At 33.9% G+C, this 16,552-nt stretch overlaps 1 protein-coding gene and 1 pseudogene across 13 annotated transcripts in view; one reads left to right on the top strand and one right to left on the bottom strand.

Moving 5' to 3' along the window:
• Ppfia2 (PTPRF interacting protein alpha 2) overlaps positions 1 to 16,552 on the bottom strand; it is a 462,148-nt gene that overhangs the window by 19,868 nt on the left and 425,728 nt on the right. For 7 of the 13 annotated variants that reach the window (XM_047551046.1, XM_047551044.1, XM_047551043.1 and 4 more), the window contains 5 exons: positions 15,283 to 15,364; positions 11,877 to 12,077; positions 3,237 to 3,299; positions 2,048 to 2,077; positions 297 to 472 (listed from right to left, as the gene is read on the bottom strand). In XM_047551046.1, the coding sequence (XP_047407002.1) occupies positions 297 to 472; positions 2,048 to 2,077; positions 3,237 to 3,299; positions 11,877 to 12,077; positions 15,283 to 15,364 (552 nt within the window). Of the gene's footprint in view, positions 1 to 296; positions 491 to 2,047; positions 2,078 to 3,236; positions 3,300 to 11,876; positions 12,078 to 15,282; positions 15,365 to 16,552 lie in introns of all 13 variants that reach the window. The other 6 variants (XM_047551045.1, XM_047551042.1, XM_047551051.1 and 3 more) reach the window with 2 other exon arrangements.
• LOC124982188 (acyl carrier protein, mitochondrial-like) lies at positions 13,716 to 15,040 on the top strand (annotated as a pseudogene).

Genomic DNA, 16,552 nt, shown 5'->3' on the forward strand with positions numbered 1-16,552 from the left:
ACCTACAAAAACTACAAACACGGAATTTCCTAAAGATTCAGCCAAAAAAAGAAATCAACTTAGACTCTATGAAAATTAACTTTTCTGTAGAAATATTTGCATAAACTTTGGGTATATAATACAAACAGCTCTACCTTGTAGTCTCTGCCCTATGCTGCCTGGAAATATTTTTCCAAGTGGATGTACCCAGACATTTTGAATAGCACAAATTTTTAATGTCTTAAACATCTATTTTTGTTTTAATAACATACACCTTATTTTTTGTTTCACTTTAATATTCTTTGGCAAATACCTACCGATGAAAACTATCTACCATTTTTAAATGGACGCGAAGATCTTTCTTTGTTAGATGATCTAACATTCTTGCATCAACCAAGCATTCCATAAAATAACTTCTGTACTGAGGTAACCCCAGGCTGGGCAGCCATTCATTTCCGATCCATTCATGGTTCATGTCTCCATAAGCCAGGGTCTGTAGAAAAACCGGACACTAGAATTGTTTTATAGCAGTCAAGTTTCTTAACCAATAAAGTGAGATGGTAATTGGAGGATATTACCCATTATTACAACTGATATTCAATTACTGTGATATATGAAAAGAATGGAGAAATAATATTAAGCCTATAATATTTTATTTACTTTCATACAAAACGGAACTCTGAATACATTTATCAAATTATTTGCCTATAGAACATAATTGACTGTTCACTTTGCATTCTCAAAAGGAATTACATTTTGTCTAAACATGTACTTTGTTAATAAATAAATTAGAATCCAAGATATACTATGAATTTTGAGCTTTAAGATTCCTTCTTTATATTCAGTCTATTTAATTTAATTTATATCTGTCAGCCAATACTCCAACATTTCCCTCTTTTCAACACTCCTATTGCCATTGCTACCAGGTCATAGCAAACCTGGATATGAAATTAAAGCTTCAATGAATAGAGAAAAGAGCAATGAGGTTAGGCAGACAGAATACTGAAACATTATATCAAAAATATTATTTCCTAGAAGAGCAGGTAGGCAGAATTCCATAAGGATCATAATCATAGTCCTTTCTAGAAATCAATCAATTTAAATTGTACTTAAAGAAGCAGGGCATGATTAAAAGCTATGAAAGATAATCTAATTCTTTAATATAGTAATAAGAACTGATCTTGCCAAATATTGACCAAAACAACTGAAATAAAAACCAAATCAACTGTTACTACTCAACTAATTTTTAAAAGCTAATTATTCTCTCTCTCTTAACACAGGCTTTCCTATAAAATCCTATTTATACCTGCTTTTTACTGCATAAAAATCAAACCAGAAATCCACAATTATAATTTGTGTATCTACTGAAATTCTTAACGTTGATAAAACTCTTAAGATCAAAATTCAATGCAACCCTATGTTATGGCAATATGCTTAAATATAGGTCCTAATAGTATTACTCAAATTTTTCTTATATTTGAATGTTTGAATCACACTGAACATAATACACATTTATTCTTTCAATTATCCAACATGGAGAAATACTGAAAAAACTGTGCAGCTTCCTTAGAAACATGTTTATTGAAAGAATACATTCTCGTTGCCTACTGTAATAAAAGGGAGTGACTCTGTGTGCAGTCTGCAGGGCTGACACCTGTCCCTCATACACCTGTATGAGCCCCAGTCCTCAAACACTCTGCAGGATACCCTAAGGTTTATGGAGCTCCAAATTAGCCTTTTGAAATCTGCCCCCATAGATCCAACTTGAGTGATTACTGTTAAAATACATTCAGGGATGATTTCAGAGATACTGAAGTTACAGACCATTCTTTGGGGAAGAAATAAAATCACCCTGTTTTAGAAGCAAATCATGAAATGATAATCATCTTATTTGAAAACTATCCTATTTAAAAAGACATACATAATAAATATTTAAATATACATATCAGTTTACTATTAAGATAAGTAAAAATTTCAAATATTTCAAATATGATTTATAATAGTTTCCTAATTTTTATCCTCACAGCCTACTAAATGATAGTTGGCTTAAAGCATATAAATTTCCTACCTGGGCCCAGCTTCCTTCCTCAGATTCTTTCTGTGTTAGCAGCCGGAAATGATTAATAAAGCAGGTAAATATAAATTAATTTCAAATGAATACAGAAATTTTTTTCTAGCAAGAGTGACATTTTAATACAAAATGTTAGCATTATATAAGCAGATAAATACATAGATTTTTAAATTACAATTTACAATAATCAATCTCCTAGATCAAGAGCAAATACAGGGCAATAACATAGCTCTGAATTTATTCTAATTTAAATTTAGATATATGTATACATATTGGATTTTCATGATATTGCAAACATTTGATCTGATCATTCCAAATCTTTTTAATTCTTAAGTAGGTAATTTTCCAAATGTAATATGTTATAATACAAATTCTGATTTTATATATATATATATATATACACACACACATCTATCTATATGATAGAGAAACCTTATACAAAGTACATTACTGAAGCAAAAATAGTAACTATATTTTAAATATTTTATGGTAATCAAATGGATTTCAACAACAGTCAATAAAATAAAACAAAAATCAAGTACAACAAAACTAAATCAAAAATGAAATTAGTATGTGACATTTCCATTTTATCCATCATAAACTTCCAGATGATCAATGTTCCAAATAGGGATAAAACTGAAAGCACATTGAATTAAAAAGAAGTGACAAAAGTGAAAATATATGATATGCCCAACTTTACTACTTTAAATGAAAAAGGACTATGTATGACATTGTATTTTAAAAATTGAGTAGAGTCCCTAAGAAGTAATTTTAAACTGTGCTTTTGAATAACTGATATGTTAAAGCATAACAAACTACATGATTATTTTTAAAATGAGGATTCAATCTCAACTTTTGTACAAAATGTTTAATTTGGGCTGGTAACAGGTGAGACCTGTTAATGTAGCCAATGCCAAGTGATATTTGTTATCAAAAATTTGCAATATTGCAAAATGGGTAGTTTTATCAAATTTTTATTTATTAACATACTACAAACATTATATTTGCTACAAGTAATCTAACACTTTCGTTTAAATATGTCAAAGTCGTGTTGTAAAATAAAATTGTCACAAAAATATTAGTTATCGTTGCATGCCATTATATAAAAGCAGCATAAAATAGTTTTTTCATCTGAACAGCATTAAAATAATTTTCCTTCAGGTTCAATAAAGCTGTAAAGACTAACCGTTTTTGCTGGAGCTGCAAGATTTTCCATTTCTTCATGGGTCACCCAAACGTTGCCTGAAGGCTAGGGAGGAGCCCAGAGAGAAGCAAGGAATCCAGTAGGCAAGGGGGTAAAGAGAAAGGCAGCACCTCTGTGAGTAACAGCAACTCAGCTGGCCACAGTGCCCCTGCCCTAGTAGCATGCAGGAGAGACAGCCTGGGTGTTTGGCTCAGGACTCCCTTTTAATTCTACTCAAGGGGATCAAAATAGACAGAAGCATGGAGTGAAGCTCATGGGGGGTAGCTTTCAAAGATACTTCTGTGATTATTAGAAAAGGGGCATGGTCAAAATTTGCATTTCAAAGGTATGTAACTATCAGACCATTTCTGTAATAATGAAGAACTGATTAGAGAAGAATGCAGGGCTTTTTTTTCTTCAAAAGATGATGACACAGATGCTTTGTTGTATTATTACCAAAATTTCACTCAAATAATTTTGATTCATCAGTGTCCTTGGAGAGAGAAGATCGATTGTCAATATAAAGCTGAAAGCACTATCATAACCTGTCTGGAAATCAGCATCAGTTTTTTTCCAGATAATGTTTTCCTTTTGCAATTCAGTAAACATGTCATTTTTCTGTGTTCTTACACATTAAAAAGAAGTAAAATGCCATTTTTTATTTAATAAAAGATATTTTTGGCCTCACTAAATACTGTCAAATGCATAATTTATACATTTTCTTATTTTTCAGCAGTATTCTATACTATTATAGAGAAAAAAAAAGGCTATTCTATAGTGCAAAAAAATCTATTCTATTATGAAGTCACATTTGATTTCTAAATAAGGCAATATTTGATATTAGTTCTACTGTGATGGAAGAACCAGATTTGATAATAAGATGAAATTATAAGAACATTATGATGAAGAACCAGTGCCAGGGGAAAGCTTTAATTTTCCCCTCCTTCCCTCTGTGAGCCTCTCTCCAGGGAACCTAATTAATGCTGGGTCCCTATCTATTGGAGTGTAAATAGCTTTCCCTAGGAGTCTGATGGCTCCCTCTTGAAATGTAAACACCACTGGGATAGACTTTCAAGGCCAGAGATTGAACAGGTGCTGGTGAAAAGAATCATTTCTTCTTATACTTTGTAACTTTCTCAACTCTGTAGGAATGTAGCTATATTACTTAATTGCTAGTGTAAATTATAGGTTACTATGCCAATTAACTGCTGTCTAGACTATAACCTCGTAGGCTTAGTTCTTAGAGATATAGCTCTTAGGGAGATGAACACAAGTTACCTTTAGTGACTGCTGCCTGTGGTAAAGGCCACTTCATGATAACAATCGCAAATGTTTCACTGTCTTGTTCTATACCTGTGAACTACTTATTGCAAGTTCCCTGTGCATGATATTTGGATACCAAGGCCAAGAACTCAACCCCACCAATGTTGTAAGAAATGATGTCCAATTTCCTATAAATGTAGCTCAGGGAACAAACCTCAGAGCACTAGCTCAGCTGGGTCTGCTGGAGTAAATAAACCTGAGTTCTCCAACCTTCCCAGTGGTGCTTGGTCTCTTGCTGAGCATGATTTCCATAACATTATATACTGAATAAAGAACACTTTCTAATTCAAAGTCCTTAGAGTAATATACAGAATCAGCATATATTTAAAGTATGGGTTACTGGAAACACTTCTCATCAGATTCTACAATTTCACTGGGATGCTTTAAAAACTGTAAGGTTGCCCAAATACTCATGAAATTTACATCCTATGTATGACTTGTAACTTTTTTTGGAAGGGGTCCAACTTTAAAGAATTGGAAACAGCAAAGTTGATGCTCAACCACCATGTGTAAGTCAGCACTATAATTCACTGTAGACTTTTCTACCACTTGCCTAATACCATGGCTAACTTTCTTTGTATTATAAATAATGTAATCCAATATAATTTAAAAAGTGACCATATATAAACTAAATTGTTGGGTTTAATTTTATATAAATGAAATATCATATAAATGATGTGTGTGTGTCTAACACGCTGAGCTGGGTAGGATAGATTTATAATTACAAGTAAATCACAACAATTCCAAATGTTAGATATCACATCTATAGAACTCTCATTCTCTTAGTGCTTTAGAATTTTAAGGCTAGCCCATGTTTTCCTATAAGAAAAATCTGTGCACTCTTAGAAAATACGTTTTAGAATATAGGAGCCATTTATATCATTAAAAGCCCCTCCCCTCTAAGACTTCCAGATTTTGGAATGGTGTTCATTATAAACAGAAAGTTGTACAGGCATATATTAAATATCAGATCATTTGGAAGATAATTGTTTTTATTGACCTAGGAAGAGTGTACTGTATTTAGAAGTACTTCAAACATATCTGTCACATTCTCTGTACACCTGTTGATCACAATGCTCTGCTAGAGTGGCTGTAATTTTGTTCAAAGTGAGTTTTAATGATGAATATTTGGAGAAAAAAATCATTTAAGTCAATCTGATTTGTACTAGTTTCTCCTTTGCTTCTGAATCCAAACAATGAATCTTTCACTCCTTCCAAAAGAAACTTGACCAGTATTATCTCATATTATAATAGAAATATGAATAATCTCTTAGGTTATTTTAAAGTCTGTGTTTGCCAGTTTACCACTGTATTTTAGAATGTGGAAGATGCTGGAAGCTATGTTTTTTATCTGTATCTTTATTTGCAGAATGAGTATATATCCAGGGCACTTTGCTGAAATGTTATTGACAAATACAGTTGTGTGTCAAGTGTTTCCATTTGATGTGAGGTTTTACTTATGAAGAGCATTGCCTGCCTATAAACTTGTAACCCACAAGACAGCTTCTACAAACCTAATCTAGTAGAAATTAGTTGAGGTTTGAATGAGCTTATTTTATAAGCAAGCCCACATAAAGCAAGTGAGGTGTTCTTTCCACCTTCCTCTAAGTGTGTTGTGAAGGAGTGGTTTAGAGCTGAGAGTTTCAGAGAAGAGTATCCCTAATGGAATAGCCAGAGCAAGAAACTCTGGGCAACCAAAGGTCATAAGGGCACTGGTGCCATGGAACCAAGGATAAAGAGAACACAAACAGTGGATTGGAAAGGCATAAAGGACAAACCTCACAGAATTTGGCTGTGCTCCTCTGAGAGCCCTCAGCATCATTTACTCACTATGGCTGGCAGCCTGTGCTGCAACCCCTCAAATATCTGAACTGGGGAATGCAAAACAGTTGTCATTATTTGTGGCTAATATCATCTGAGCCTAACAGATGATTTATAAAAATTCATTTACATTTATCAAATTATCATCAGGAGGCTTGGGTTCTAGAATTGCCACTTTGTACTAACTACTCTGGGACCTTTCTAAACCTCTCTTAAATTTCAGATTCTACATCTCAAGTGAAGCAAAAAGTATATATACTTCATACTCAGATATACAGAACTTTAAATTATAATATAGTATGTTCTAACCCAGGACTCAGATGAGCAGCAAGTGAAATTCCAGGATCCTCAATTTAAGGAATCACTGACTTTCAGTCTTGTGTAAATGCACGTTTGACACCTGACAATGGGAACTTCTTTAAGTTGTGCTAGCCTGGAGATGCCTTGTCTGCCTCCTCAGTACAGATTGAGTACTTAGAAAGTATTATCAAATGAGAAGTGAGGAGAAAATTCCTAATGAATATGAAGAATTCAAGTACTCACCCAATTAAATCATTCTGGAAAATGTTATCAAAAGATAAATGTTAAAATTAACTTAAAAATAACTCATGAAAATGGGGTGAGGGGGTGGGGGATGGAAAGATCGTAGAATGAAACAGACAGTATTACCCTATATATATATATATATGTATGATTACATGAATGGTGTGAATCTACATTGTTTACAACCATAGAAATGAAAAATTGTACCCCATTGTGCACAATGAATCAAAATGCAATCTGTAAAAATAAAAAAGATTTTTTAAAAAAAGTAAAAAAAATTATAACTCATGAAAATTAATCAGAGGAAAAGTCTCTTGCAGTCAAAGATACAGGATCAGTAAGTCAGCTAGATCTCAGAATCACCCTAAATCTTATCTTGCTCAAAGTAACTTTTGTTATGACCTAGGTATTTTTAAGTATTGTTTTACTGTATAGTTCAATTACAAATTAAAGTAACTTGAAATTTACATTTTACACTCAAATGACCTAGATTCATATTTCTCCCCCTCTGAATTTTTGCTTCTCATTATAAGAGATTTTTTTCATTCGTTTAATTTGTCTAACTATACCTCACTTAATTTCTACTCAGGGTTGAGACTTAGGAGGCTAATAACAATGAAAGGAGGGCCAAAGCAGGCTGAAAGAATGCAGTAACGAAAGAAGGAAAACTGGTACAGAGAAGGAAGCAGAAGTGACTTTTTAGGAGCTCAGATTTGGGGTCAAAGCACACACGGGTGTGACCTGAAATGAGCCACTTAAGTTCTCTATCTCTGTTTTCCCCACCTGTAAAAGAGACAAATAAAAGCCCCAATCTCATAGTGTGAATGTAAGGCTTGAATGAGTTATTACAAGTAACTCACTTAGGACAGTGACTGACTCTTAGCCATTGGTATTGATTATTGAAGTTGGTGTTGCTGTAATTCCACTGATTTCTATTGCTGTAGAAACTACCAAGCAACTTCCACTGAACCAAATCTTTGGTTCAATAAATACTTTTTATTTCCCTTATACATTGTAGTATCTAATGCCTGCCTCATCCCTTATGTTGCTGCACAAACTGTTGCAAAATATAGTTGCCAAAGATCATTTGTCTTTGTTTCCAAATCTATTTATTTCCACTGCACTTGCTTTTTCTTTTTTAGATTGTGCAATTTAAGTAAATATTATATGAAAAAAGAAATTTTGCTCACACATGAACAGTAAGTTGAATTATTTCAAAAAACCAGATAAAGGCAAATCTGAAAACACAGAATCAATGAGATACAATTTTATCAAAGTTTGGGGAGCAAAGTATAAATGTCCAGAAGGATTTGTACTCAGATATCTCTTTGAGTTATCCAGAAGTTATCACTTAAACGTAAACATCAACAAAAAGTTGAACTAGAAAAAGGGAAGACTTAATGAATGAGGTCATAGATAATGTGGAACTCTAGGCATTGGAAACTACTCTAAGAAAAGTACCAGAGGCATCCTCTAAATTTGCAAATGGCTGATTGTTCACATACTTTTACTTAAGAAAAAAGACTGCATTTTTTCTTTGTGATATCTCTCTTGAGCCAAATTTTAATTAACTGATTATCTCCATCCCTATTCAGATAGGTAAAAAGGTCTTCCTCAGTAGTAGTACTTTAATAAAAAGAAACAGAAAGTTGGAAGATTAGGCTGACCCAAGGAAATAATAAAGGTAACCTTCAGACTTTCCTTGTGGGGTCCAGTTCATTTCATGTAGACAGAAAAGGAGGCAGAATCAGACTGAAGTTCTAGTCAGTTAATAATGAAACAAAATAGAAAGCCCTAATACACATATGCACACACACACATGCCCTTAGATAGATACACCTGACTAAGGAACCTAACCATATAAACATGTTTCCATGATTTGAACTAACAGCAGTGTTCTCAGAGATATGGCAACATTTCTTTTAAAGCACAAACTGCTTTTGTATTTTCTAAGTATAAAATCTAACATAATTTTAGGTGATATCTTTAATTTGTCAATCTTTGTTTTATGCATTAGATTTGTGTGTGTGTGTGTGTGTGTGTGTGTGTGTGTATGTATGTGGTATTGGGGATTGAACCCAGGGCCTTGCACATGCTAGGTAAGCACTCTACCACTGAGCTACATCCCCTGTTCCTCTTTATTTTGAGAGAGAGTTGCCCAGGTTGGCTTCAAACTTGCCATCCTCCTACCTCAGTCTCCTAGGTATTTGAGAATACCTAGGTATGTGTCTCTGTATCTGGTTACATTTAGATTCTTGACTACAATTTTATGTGAACCTTTTGTTTCAAGAAGCAAAATCTATTTGAAATATATGGGAAATGAGTAAATTTTCCATGTAGATGGGGTGAAAGAATTATTTAGTAGATCATTTTTAAAGTTTGAGACACAACTTGTCTCATGTATCCTGCATCAATAGTTAGCAGATGGCAAATATCCCCTGGGAATAAAGAGCTTTTATAATTAATAAAATGATAAATATTCTAATAATTTTAAGGAAAAATTGAAAAGGTTGTGAATAGATAACACATATGAATAACTAGAGCAAACAAAATATTTTAAAAATTCAACTTTACTAGTAATTTTAACTACTACTGCCAAAAAGAGAAGTGGCAACACAAAATAATTTGAAAATTAAAGTTTTTAAATGTTAAGAATATAAATACCCTATTTACAAATATTGCTATGCAAATAAACATAGCTCATGCAACAACATAGTTACATGTTCAAATTTTATACATAATGAAAACTGTTATATAAAAATCTATCTAATAGTAGTGATTTCCATTGCATTGCCACAAAGATATGGAGAATTTAAAAATTTTATTGGCATTTTAATAGTTAATGAAATGAGGAATATACTCACGTTCTATTACTAAGTGTCAAAAGAGTAGGACACAATAATGTGCTATGTTAAATAACATACTATTCTTGTTTGGTCTACTGGGGGATAAATCAAGAAGAGAGAACTTTAAAATGGTTTCCATAATTGCATAATGGTAACTCAGGAGAGGAACCAAACCCAGACTCTGAAAGTTCAGAGTAAATTTTTCAGAGACATTATATAATGCCTCTGGATGGATGCATTGGGTGGGGACGGGGGGCACATCTTGTGATTCTGGTGGGAAGAAAGTTCCAGGCTGAGCAATTGCAGAAAAAAGCAATTGTAAAAACTCACAAATGATATAGAAGTTTAAGAAATGAAAGTAGTTCTACACTGTTGGAATCTGTATTTAAGGAAAAAAGTCTTTGAGGTGGAATGAGATGAGATCCCTAGGAGTTTCATAAGCTCTCTCCACTTCTCCTGTTCTGTAAACAAATGAGTGTAGTCTTATCATTAATATTTTGTAATTAAAATTGTCTCTGTTTAAACAGTTTTAGAAAAATAGTGCTTTTTTTCCATTAAGGAATGGCCCATGTTGAGAAATAAAAATAATAAAGTATATCCAAATTTTTTAATCTAGAGTATGGGACTTTGCTTTTATTTATGCAGGATTTTAAAGTTTTTATATTTTTTTCTTACACGTGCTCCTCACATGTAAGTGTTGAAATAAACCAATTGTGATTCTTTTTTCAGCTGAAAATTAGTAAGGAAACTCATCAGATCTGAAAGTGGTTTGCAACAATTTAATGGCCTTCTCAGTTTTAATTTAGGTGTTATGAATTGTGTTTTAACCTAAGCAATACTCTAGCTATAGTAAAGAGTTTTTATCTTCATTTGAAAATTATATTATAGGTAAGAGTTTTTAAATATATATATATATTATATATAATATATATATATATATAAAACATGGTATTTAGAAAGAAGTTAAAATGGAAATATGCAAGAAAGATTAAGTCTTTTGAATCTGACCTTGAATTTATGACATTAGAATCTAGAATATTAGAAAGGAAAATAAGTCTAAACATGATAGAAATGAAGCAAACTCTATAAAACTATTTAAGGCTATATATAAAAAAAAGTTATTATCAAGTTAATTTTGTGCCTGAAACCTGCAAAAAAATAATATCACTTTTCTGGCTTTTACCCACTTCCAAATTTATCTCATGCTCCTATATTTTGTTACATTGTATAAAACATGGTAGAATGAATCAGACACAACTTTCCTATGTTCATATATGAATACATGACCAGTATAACTCCACATCATGTACAGCCACAAGAATGGGAAGTTATATTCCATGTAAGTATAACATATCAAAATACACTCTACTGTCATGTACATCTTAAAAGAACAAAGAAAAAAGAAAAAAAGGGATTGTAGAATCTTGTTAACATCAGATATCATATCCTTTATCAACAAAATATATAATTCAGGAAGGAAATAAATAAGGAATGAAGTATTATTTGGGAGTTTCTATAAGTGTTTGAACTTATCATCATGCTTGCCTGCTTATTCTGTTAATCTAGCATTAACCTAATGTTAGGAATAAAACATAAAAATGATTGGTGATTTATAAATTATAAGGAAGCAGATTTTGAAGGGAAGCATTCCACTTGGTGTTTGTAAAACATCAAAACTCATATAATTTCATCATGATGAAAATTGCTTAAAAGTTAGTAGTTAGCATTGCATCTTCAGAAAGCACTAATGCTTATAGCTCCATCTCCTAAGATTCTGGATTACATTTTAAAAATAAAAGAATAATAAAGAAAAAAATCCCTGTAAAACAGTACACTCAGGATCTTGATGCTCAGTAGAAAACTCTAAACTCTAGTCTAAATGCTAGCTCAAAAGTCTGTCTTGGTTGTAGCCTTCAAGTCTGATATGAATCGCAGCTCCTCAATTGAAAACCCATTAAAAGTAGCAGCAAGGTTAATGAAGAGCAAGTTAAATCTCTTTAGAATAATTGGTGATGACATTGAAATGTGTGCTGTCACATTTTGCTCTGTGGACTTAGACATGCTGCTATTTGCCCAGCACCAGGGAAGGGTGGAACACAAATTGACTCACAGTTCGTGATGTTGGTGGAGCTGAAGGACTTGTTAGGGAAACCATCTCCTGGATTGCTAATCGGAGTTTTAAGCGATGCAAAGGATTGCTGATTCCAATTTCTCTCTGGATCTCAGTATCTGATAAAGCAGACATGATGGCACCACTCTTTACGTTGGCTCGGCAAGCTGCCACATACCAGGCAGGCATTCCCAACCAGAGCTGTTAGATAAGAAATCACACACACAGGTTGTAATAATAACAATTAACATCTTAGTGTCTTTTATGTTCCAGGGATTATTCTAAGCACCTTACATATGTAAACTCATTTATTGCTCATACTCCATGAAATAAATGCTATTATTATTTTCCCTGGAGGAGATAGATGCACAGAGACATTATGTGATTTGTTTGAAAATACCTATTAGGTAGTAATGGATCCAGGATTGTGAAATTGTGAAAGTGAAAACTACCAAATTCCCTCTGTGTATAAGGACAAGAAGAAGAGCTGTAAGTTGCAATTAGTAAGGGGTTCAATTGATATGTTTATTTAATAAGTGACTTCAATTCATAGTTTTCTTTTGAAATTGTGAGTTTGGAGAGATTTTGTTACAGAATTAGACAAATTTACTATCTCCAGTCATGTGATTTTGAACAAAACATACAGGGTAGCTAAACCATCTTTCCCACCTACCTATGAACACTTGAGCCACAGAAACCCTGAGATAATGAATGCCATGTTTTGGTAGAATTTGTTATGCAGTAGTTGATAACTAATATAGGCATCTATATGAAGTGTGTGTGGGGGGGGGTGGGAGTTCAGAAACAAATGCTAAATCTCTGAAGCAATGTGACCTGGGCTGTGACTGAGAAAAGAAAAAGGGAGAGGAAACTTAAGCACAATGACTACATAATTTATGCAATTGTCCTGCAAGTTTGGCACAAGGAATTGACCATACCATGACAAATACATTACTGATGATGGAGGATAGGACTGATTTCTTACTTCATAAACTCAAACTAAATTTATAAACTAAAATTCAAAATAACCAAACAACTAAATACACCTTCACTGGACCCTAATGATTTTGTACCCCTCTCTTCTAAGATTTCCACACTGGTTAACATTTGCCCAAATGCTTGTCAATACATTGTTACCAGTGTCCTTTGTGATGAGATTTTCAAGTTTTTGATGTAGATAAAAGGTGTTCCTGAAGCTTCAGACTCCCTCCTACACAACATTCTTTATAGACCCTGAACTCCAGGAAGTGGAAGGTGAAATGTTAAGAGCGCTCATTCATTGGATCACCCAGATGATTCATCTTATTTATTCCATTTTATAATTTGAGTCACATTAGGAATCACATTATGAGCAATTTCTGTGTGCTCAGGATAGGTTTAATTAGCACCAACTTCACTGTCTGTCATTTCCTAGCACCTTACTGTCAGTAAATCTGCTTTTTTTTTTTCTTTTTTCTTTTTTTTTATCTGAAGGATTTGTTCATCACTTGCCAAAATAGCAGCTAACTCTGTCAAACTGAAGCTCATCTTATTCGAGTGAAATCTGAACAAAGAACTCCTATCATTTTTTAGGTGTGATGTCTTAAGCATTTTGTCTTGTAATTGATTTTTAAAATACAGTAATTCTAAAGACATGTTTGGAAGAAGCAGCTCTGATTGTTAATATGCTCAAATTTCCCTGACTGATGTGACAGAATAAAATAAAAGAAACAGGCTTGTTTCAGTAAGTTCAACAACAACAAAAAATGCAAAGCATGATTTTATACCTACAAAAGTATTTTTTAAACCAAAGTGAATTTTAATTTTCACCACTGATTATTTAGATATGGATATATGATAATGAAGGTAGTGGTCTTATAACCCCAAGTCATTTAAAACAATGTGTGTTATTGTCTTTATCAGGCAAGAAAATCATAGATTCTGTTTTCCCCCTATTAACATCTTCTAGTGCTGCTAGCAGCAGCTCACACTAAGGAACTAAATGGAAATGATAGTGAATGCCACTCATAAGTGACATGAAGGGGCCCTCTGTGGTCTAATATATATTCCCCTCCCTGTCAATGTCGTCTGCTGCCCTCCCCCTCATTCAGATATTGTTTCTCCAAAAGATCATATTGTGGGGAAATGCTGAATGTGGTTCTTATTTCATTAATTCGAACTAAACTGTATTAACTTATTTATTAATAAACTAAATGAACATCAATTAAACTGATTTTTTTTTCATTTTGGACACAGTAGGTTAACTAAAAGATATGTTCTCTCTTTAATTCCAATTTAATCTAGTCGATCCTTAGATTTCTGAGAACCACGTTCAGGAATTAAATTAGAAGTGAAGGAACAGCTTCCTTATGATTAGGTGGACTTCGTATCTTGGATAACGGAAGACAGCTCTTCTCTGCTCGCGTGGACTAGTGGATCGGAACAGCCATTTTCTTAAAAACGACTGAAAGTGGACCAATAATTACCTGTTCCGCTCTAGACACAAGGAGGGTACCTTTTCTTTTACCTCACTGCCTGCTTTGTTCTGCTACAATCACAGGAAAGTGTCAGGGTGAAATTTCAGTGCTCACAGGTCCCCCGCTAAGGCAAATACTTTCCTCTGTGAGCAATCCTAGGCCACGGGTAAGCTAGGATCCAGAAACCTATCTTTACCTATCTCTGCAAACAAGTAACACGGTGCATCCTAGGTAGGTGTAGCCATAGCGGCTCGTGTCCTTTCTGCCTGTGTCCGCCGCGTGCCTGCGGCCTTCGCGCCCTTTCCCCGGGTCCTTGCACCGCCCTAGCCGGGACAGCAGGCGTTGTGTCCCGCGGATAACCCGACGAGGCCCGGGACTACACGGCCGGCTTTGGTGCTCTTGCAGGTGCCAGGGAGAGTTAACGTAGTTGTGCCGCCAGTATGGTGGTACACCCCCTTTGACATTAGAGGGAATCAAGGACCGTGCTTTGTATGTCTTGAAACTCTATGAAAAGATTGATCCTGAAAAACTTTCGCTAAATTCCATTTTATGAAAGACCTGGGCTTACACAGTTTGGACCAAGTGAAGATTATCATGGCCATGGAAGATGAACTTGGGTTTGCAATTCCTGATATAAATGCAGAAAAGTTAATGTGTCCACAAGAAATTGTTGATTACATTGCAGATAAGAAAGATGTATATGAATAAAATATCAGAGCCCTTTCCCTCAGCGAGAGAGGACTCAGATGATACTGGCGGGTGTGTGGAAGTGAGAACCCACTCTGGGGTCATCACTGACTTTGACAGAGCAGTTCTCCTGGACTTGTATTTAAATTCTCTAAATGTACTACCCTTCGAAAATAAATCTATAAAACCAAAAGAAAAAAAATCCAAAAAACTATTAATGAGTAGTGATTGACATAGGAGTCTTCTGGTTTGATTTTTCTCACCTCTAGCCAAGCCACCACAGTAGGTCCATCCCACTGGGCAAAAGGCAACCCTTTCCTCCGAGCTTCTTCAAGAAGTTCATGCCTAAAGTATACAGCAAAGATCATTTGTCAGTAATGCAGAAAAAGATGCCCATGGCTATTTTTAATGACAGTATTTTAAAATAACCAATAAGCCCCTTCAACTTTTAATGAGATGACATGGAATAAATAAAATTCTTCCTTTGAGTAATAAACACAGATCACACATTGATTTTATTAGGAGTGACACAATGACATCTAAAAATAAATTTCCCCAACATTTATTCACTAAATTTGAATATTATGTGCAAATGAACTAAGAATTTGAATTATATTATCAGCAAAGATCTTATCCCTTTAATATGGCTCATATAATCATATATTATGAGATTTCATAATATAAATATATATATTTCATAATTCTTATTTCATCTCCCTTCTCTCTTCCCTTTACCATTTAAATGGCAGAGAACATATTTGTTTATAGAAACAAAAGATGAATTTGGTCACTTTTGCCCCATTTTTCATAATGGGCTTGATTTCCGGTCTAACCTCTGGGCTCATGAGTAACTAAAACATTAGTTCTTTGTCTGGATTATAAAGCTACATTTTAATTATTTTTGAAGATTTGAACAATATTATTAATGCACTTGATGTTTTGATTACATAATGACAGCTGCCCCAACAGTCAGGCAATGTACATTTTGAATATAACATAGATCATTTAGAAAAATGGAATATGTATTTGGTCACTAAGAAGTATCAGTAAAGAGTAAACCAGGCAAAGAAGACAACCAGGAACACTGGGGCTGTGACACTCAGGAGAGGGTGCAACTTCTTAAGGTAAAAACAAAGGACTATAAAACAAAAACCACTCTGCATTCTGTGGCCTCCAGTTTGAAACTTCTAAGTGACCGATCTGTTCTGAAGTCATCCACGCCCAAGCATGTGCTACTGCTACCTGTCCATCTTGTTGCCCACTCTCTGACCTCTTAACCACTCATAAATAGCTGAAAATCACATCTCATTTAATGAGAACCCCAATATAAGTTGATTTCCATCACTAGAAAGCAAAGTATAAAATTCAACAGTGTATTTATTTTCAATTATAATTACTACTGCTTTTAAAAAAAGTAAAATATGTCAGTGAAAATCAGTGGTTGTTTTTGATGTCAAGATAATGTAAAGAACCCTGACAAATGCATCTGCAAATCCATTGTCCCTACCACTAGGAATTTAGGGCTGATACACA

The sequence above is a fragment of the Sciurus carolinensis genome, chromosome 4 (assembly GCF_902686445.1).
Source record: "Sciurus carolinensis chromosome 4, mSciCar1.2, whole genome shotgun sequence".
In the NCBI taxonomy this organism is placed as follows: Eukaryota; Metazoa; Chordata; class Mammalia; order Rodentia; family Sciuridae; genus Sciurus; species Sciurus carolinensis.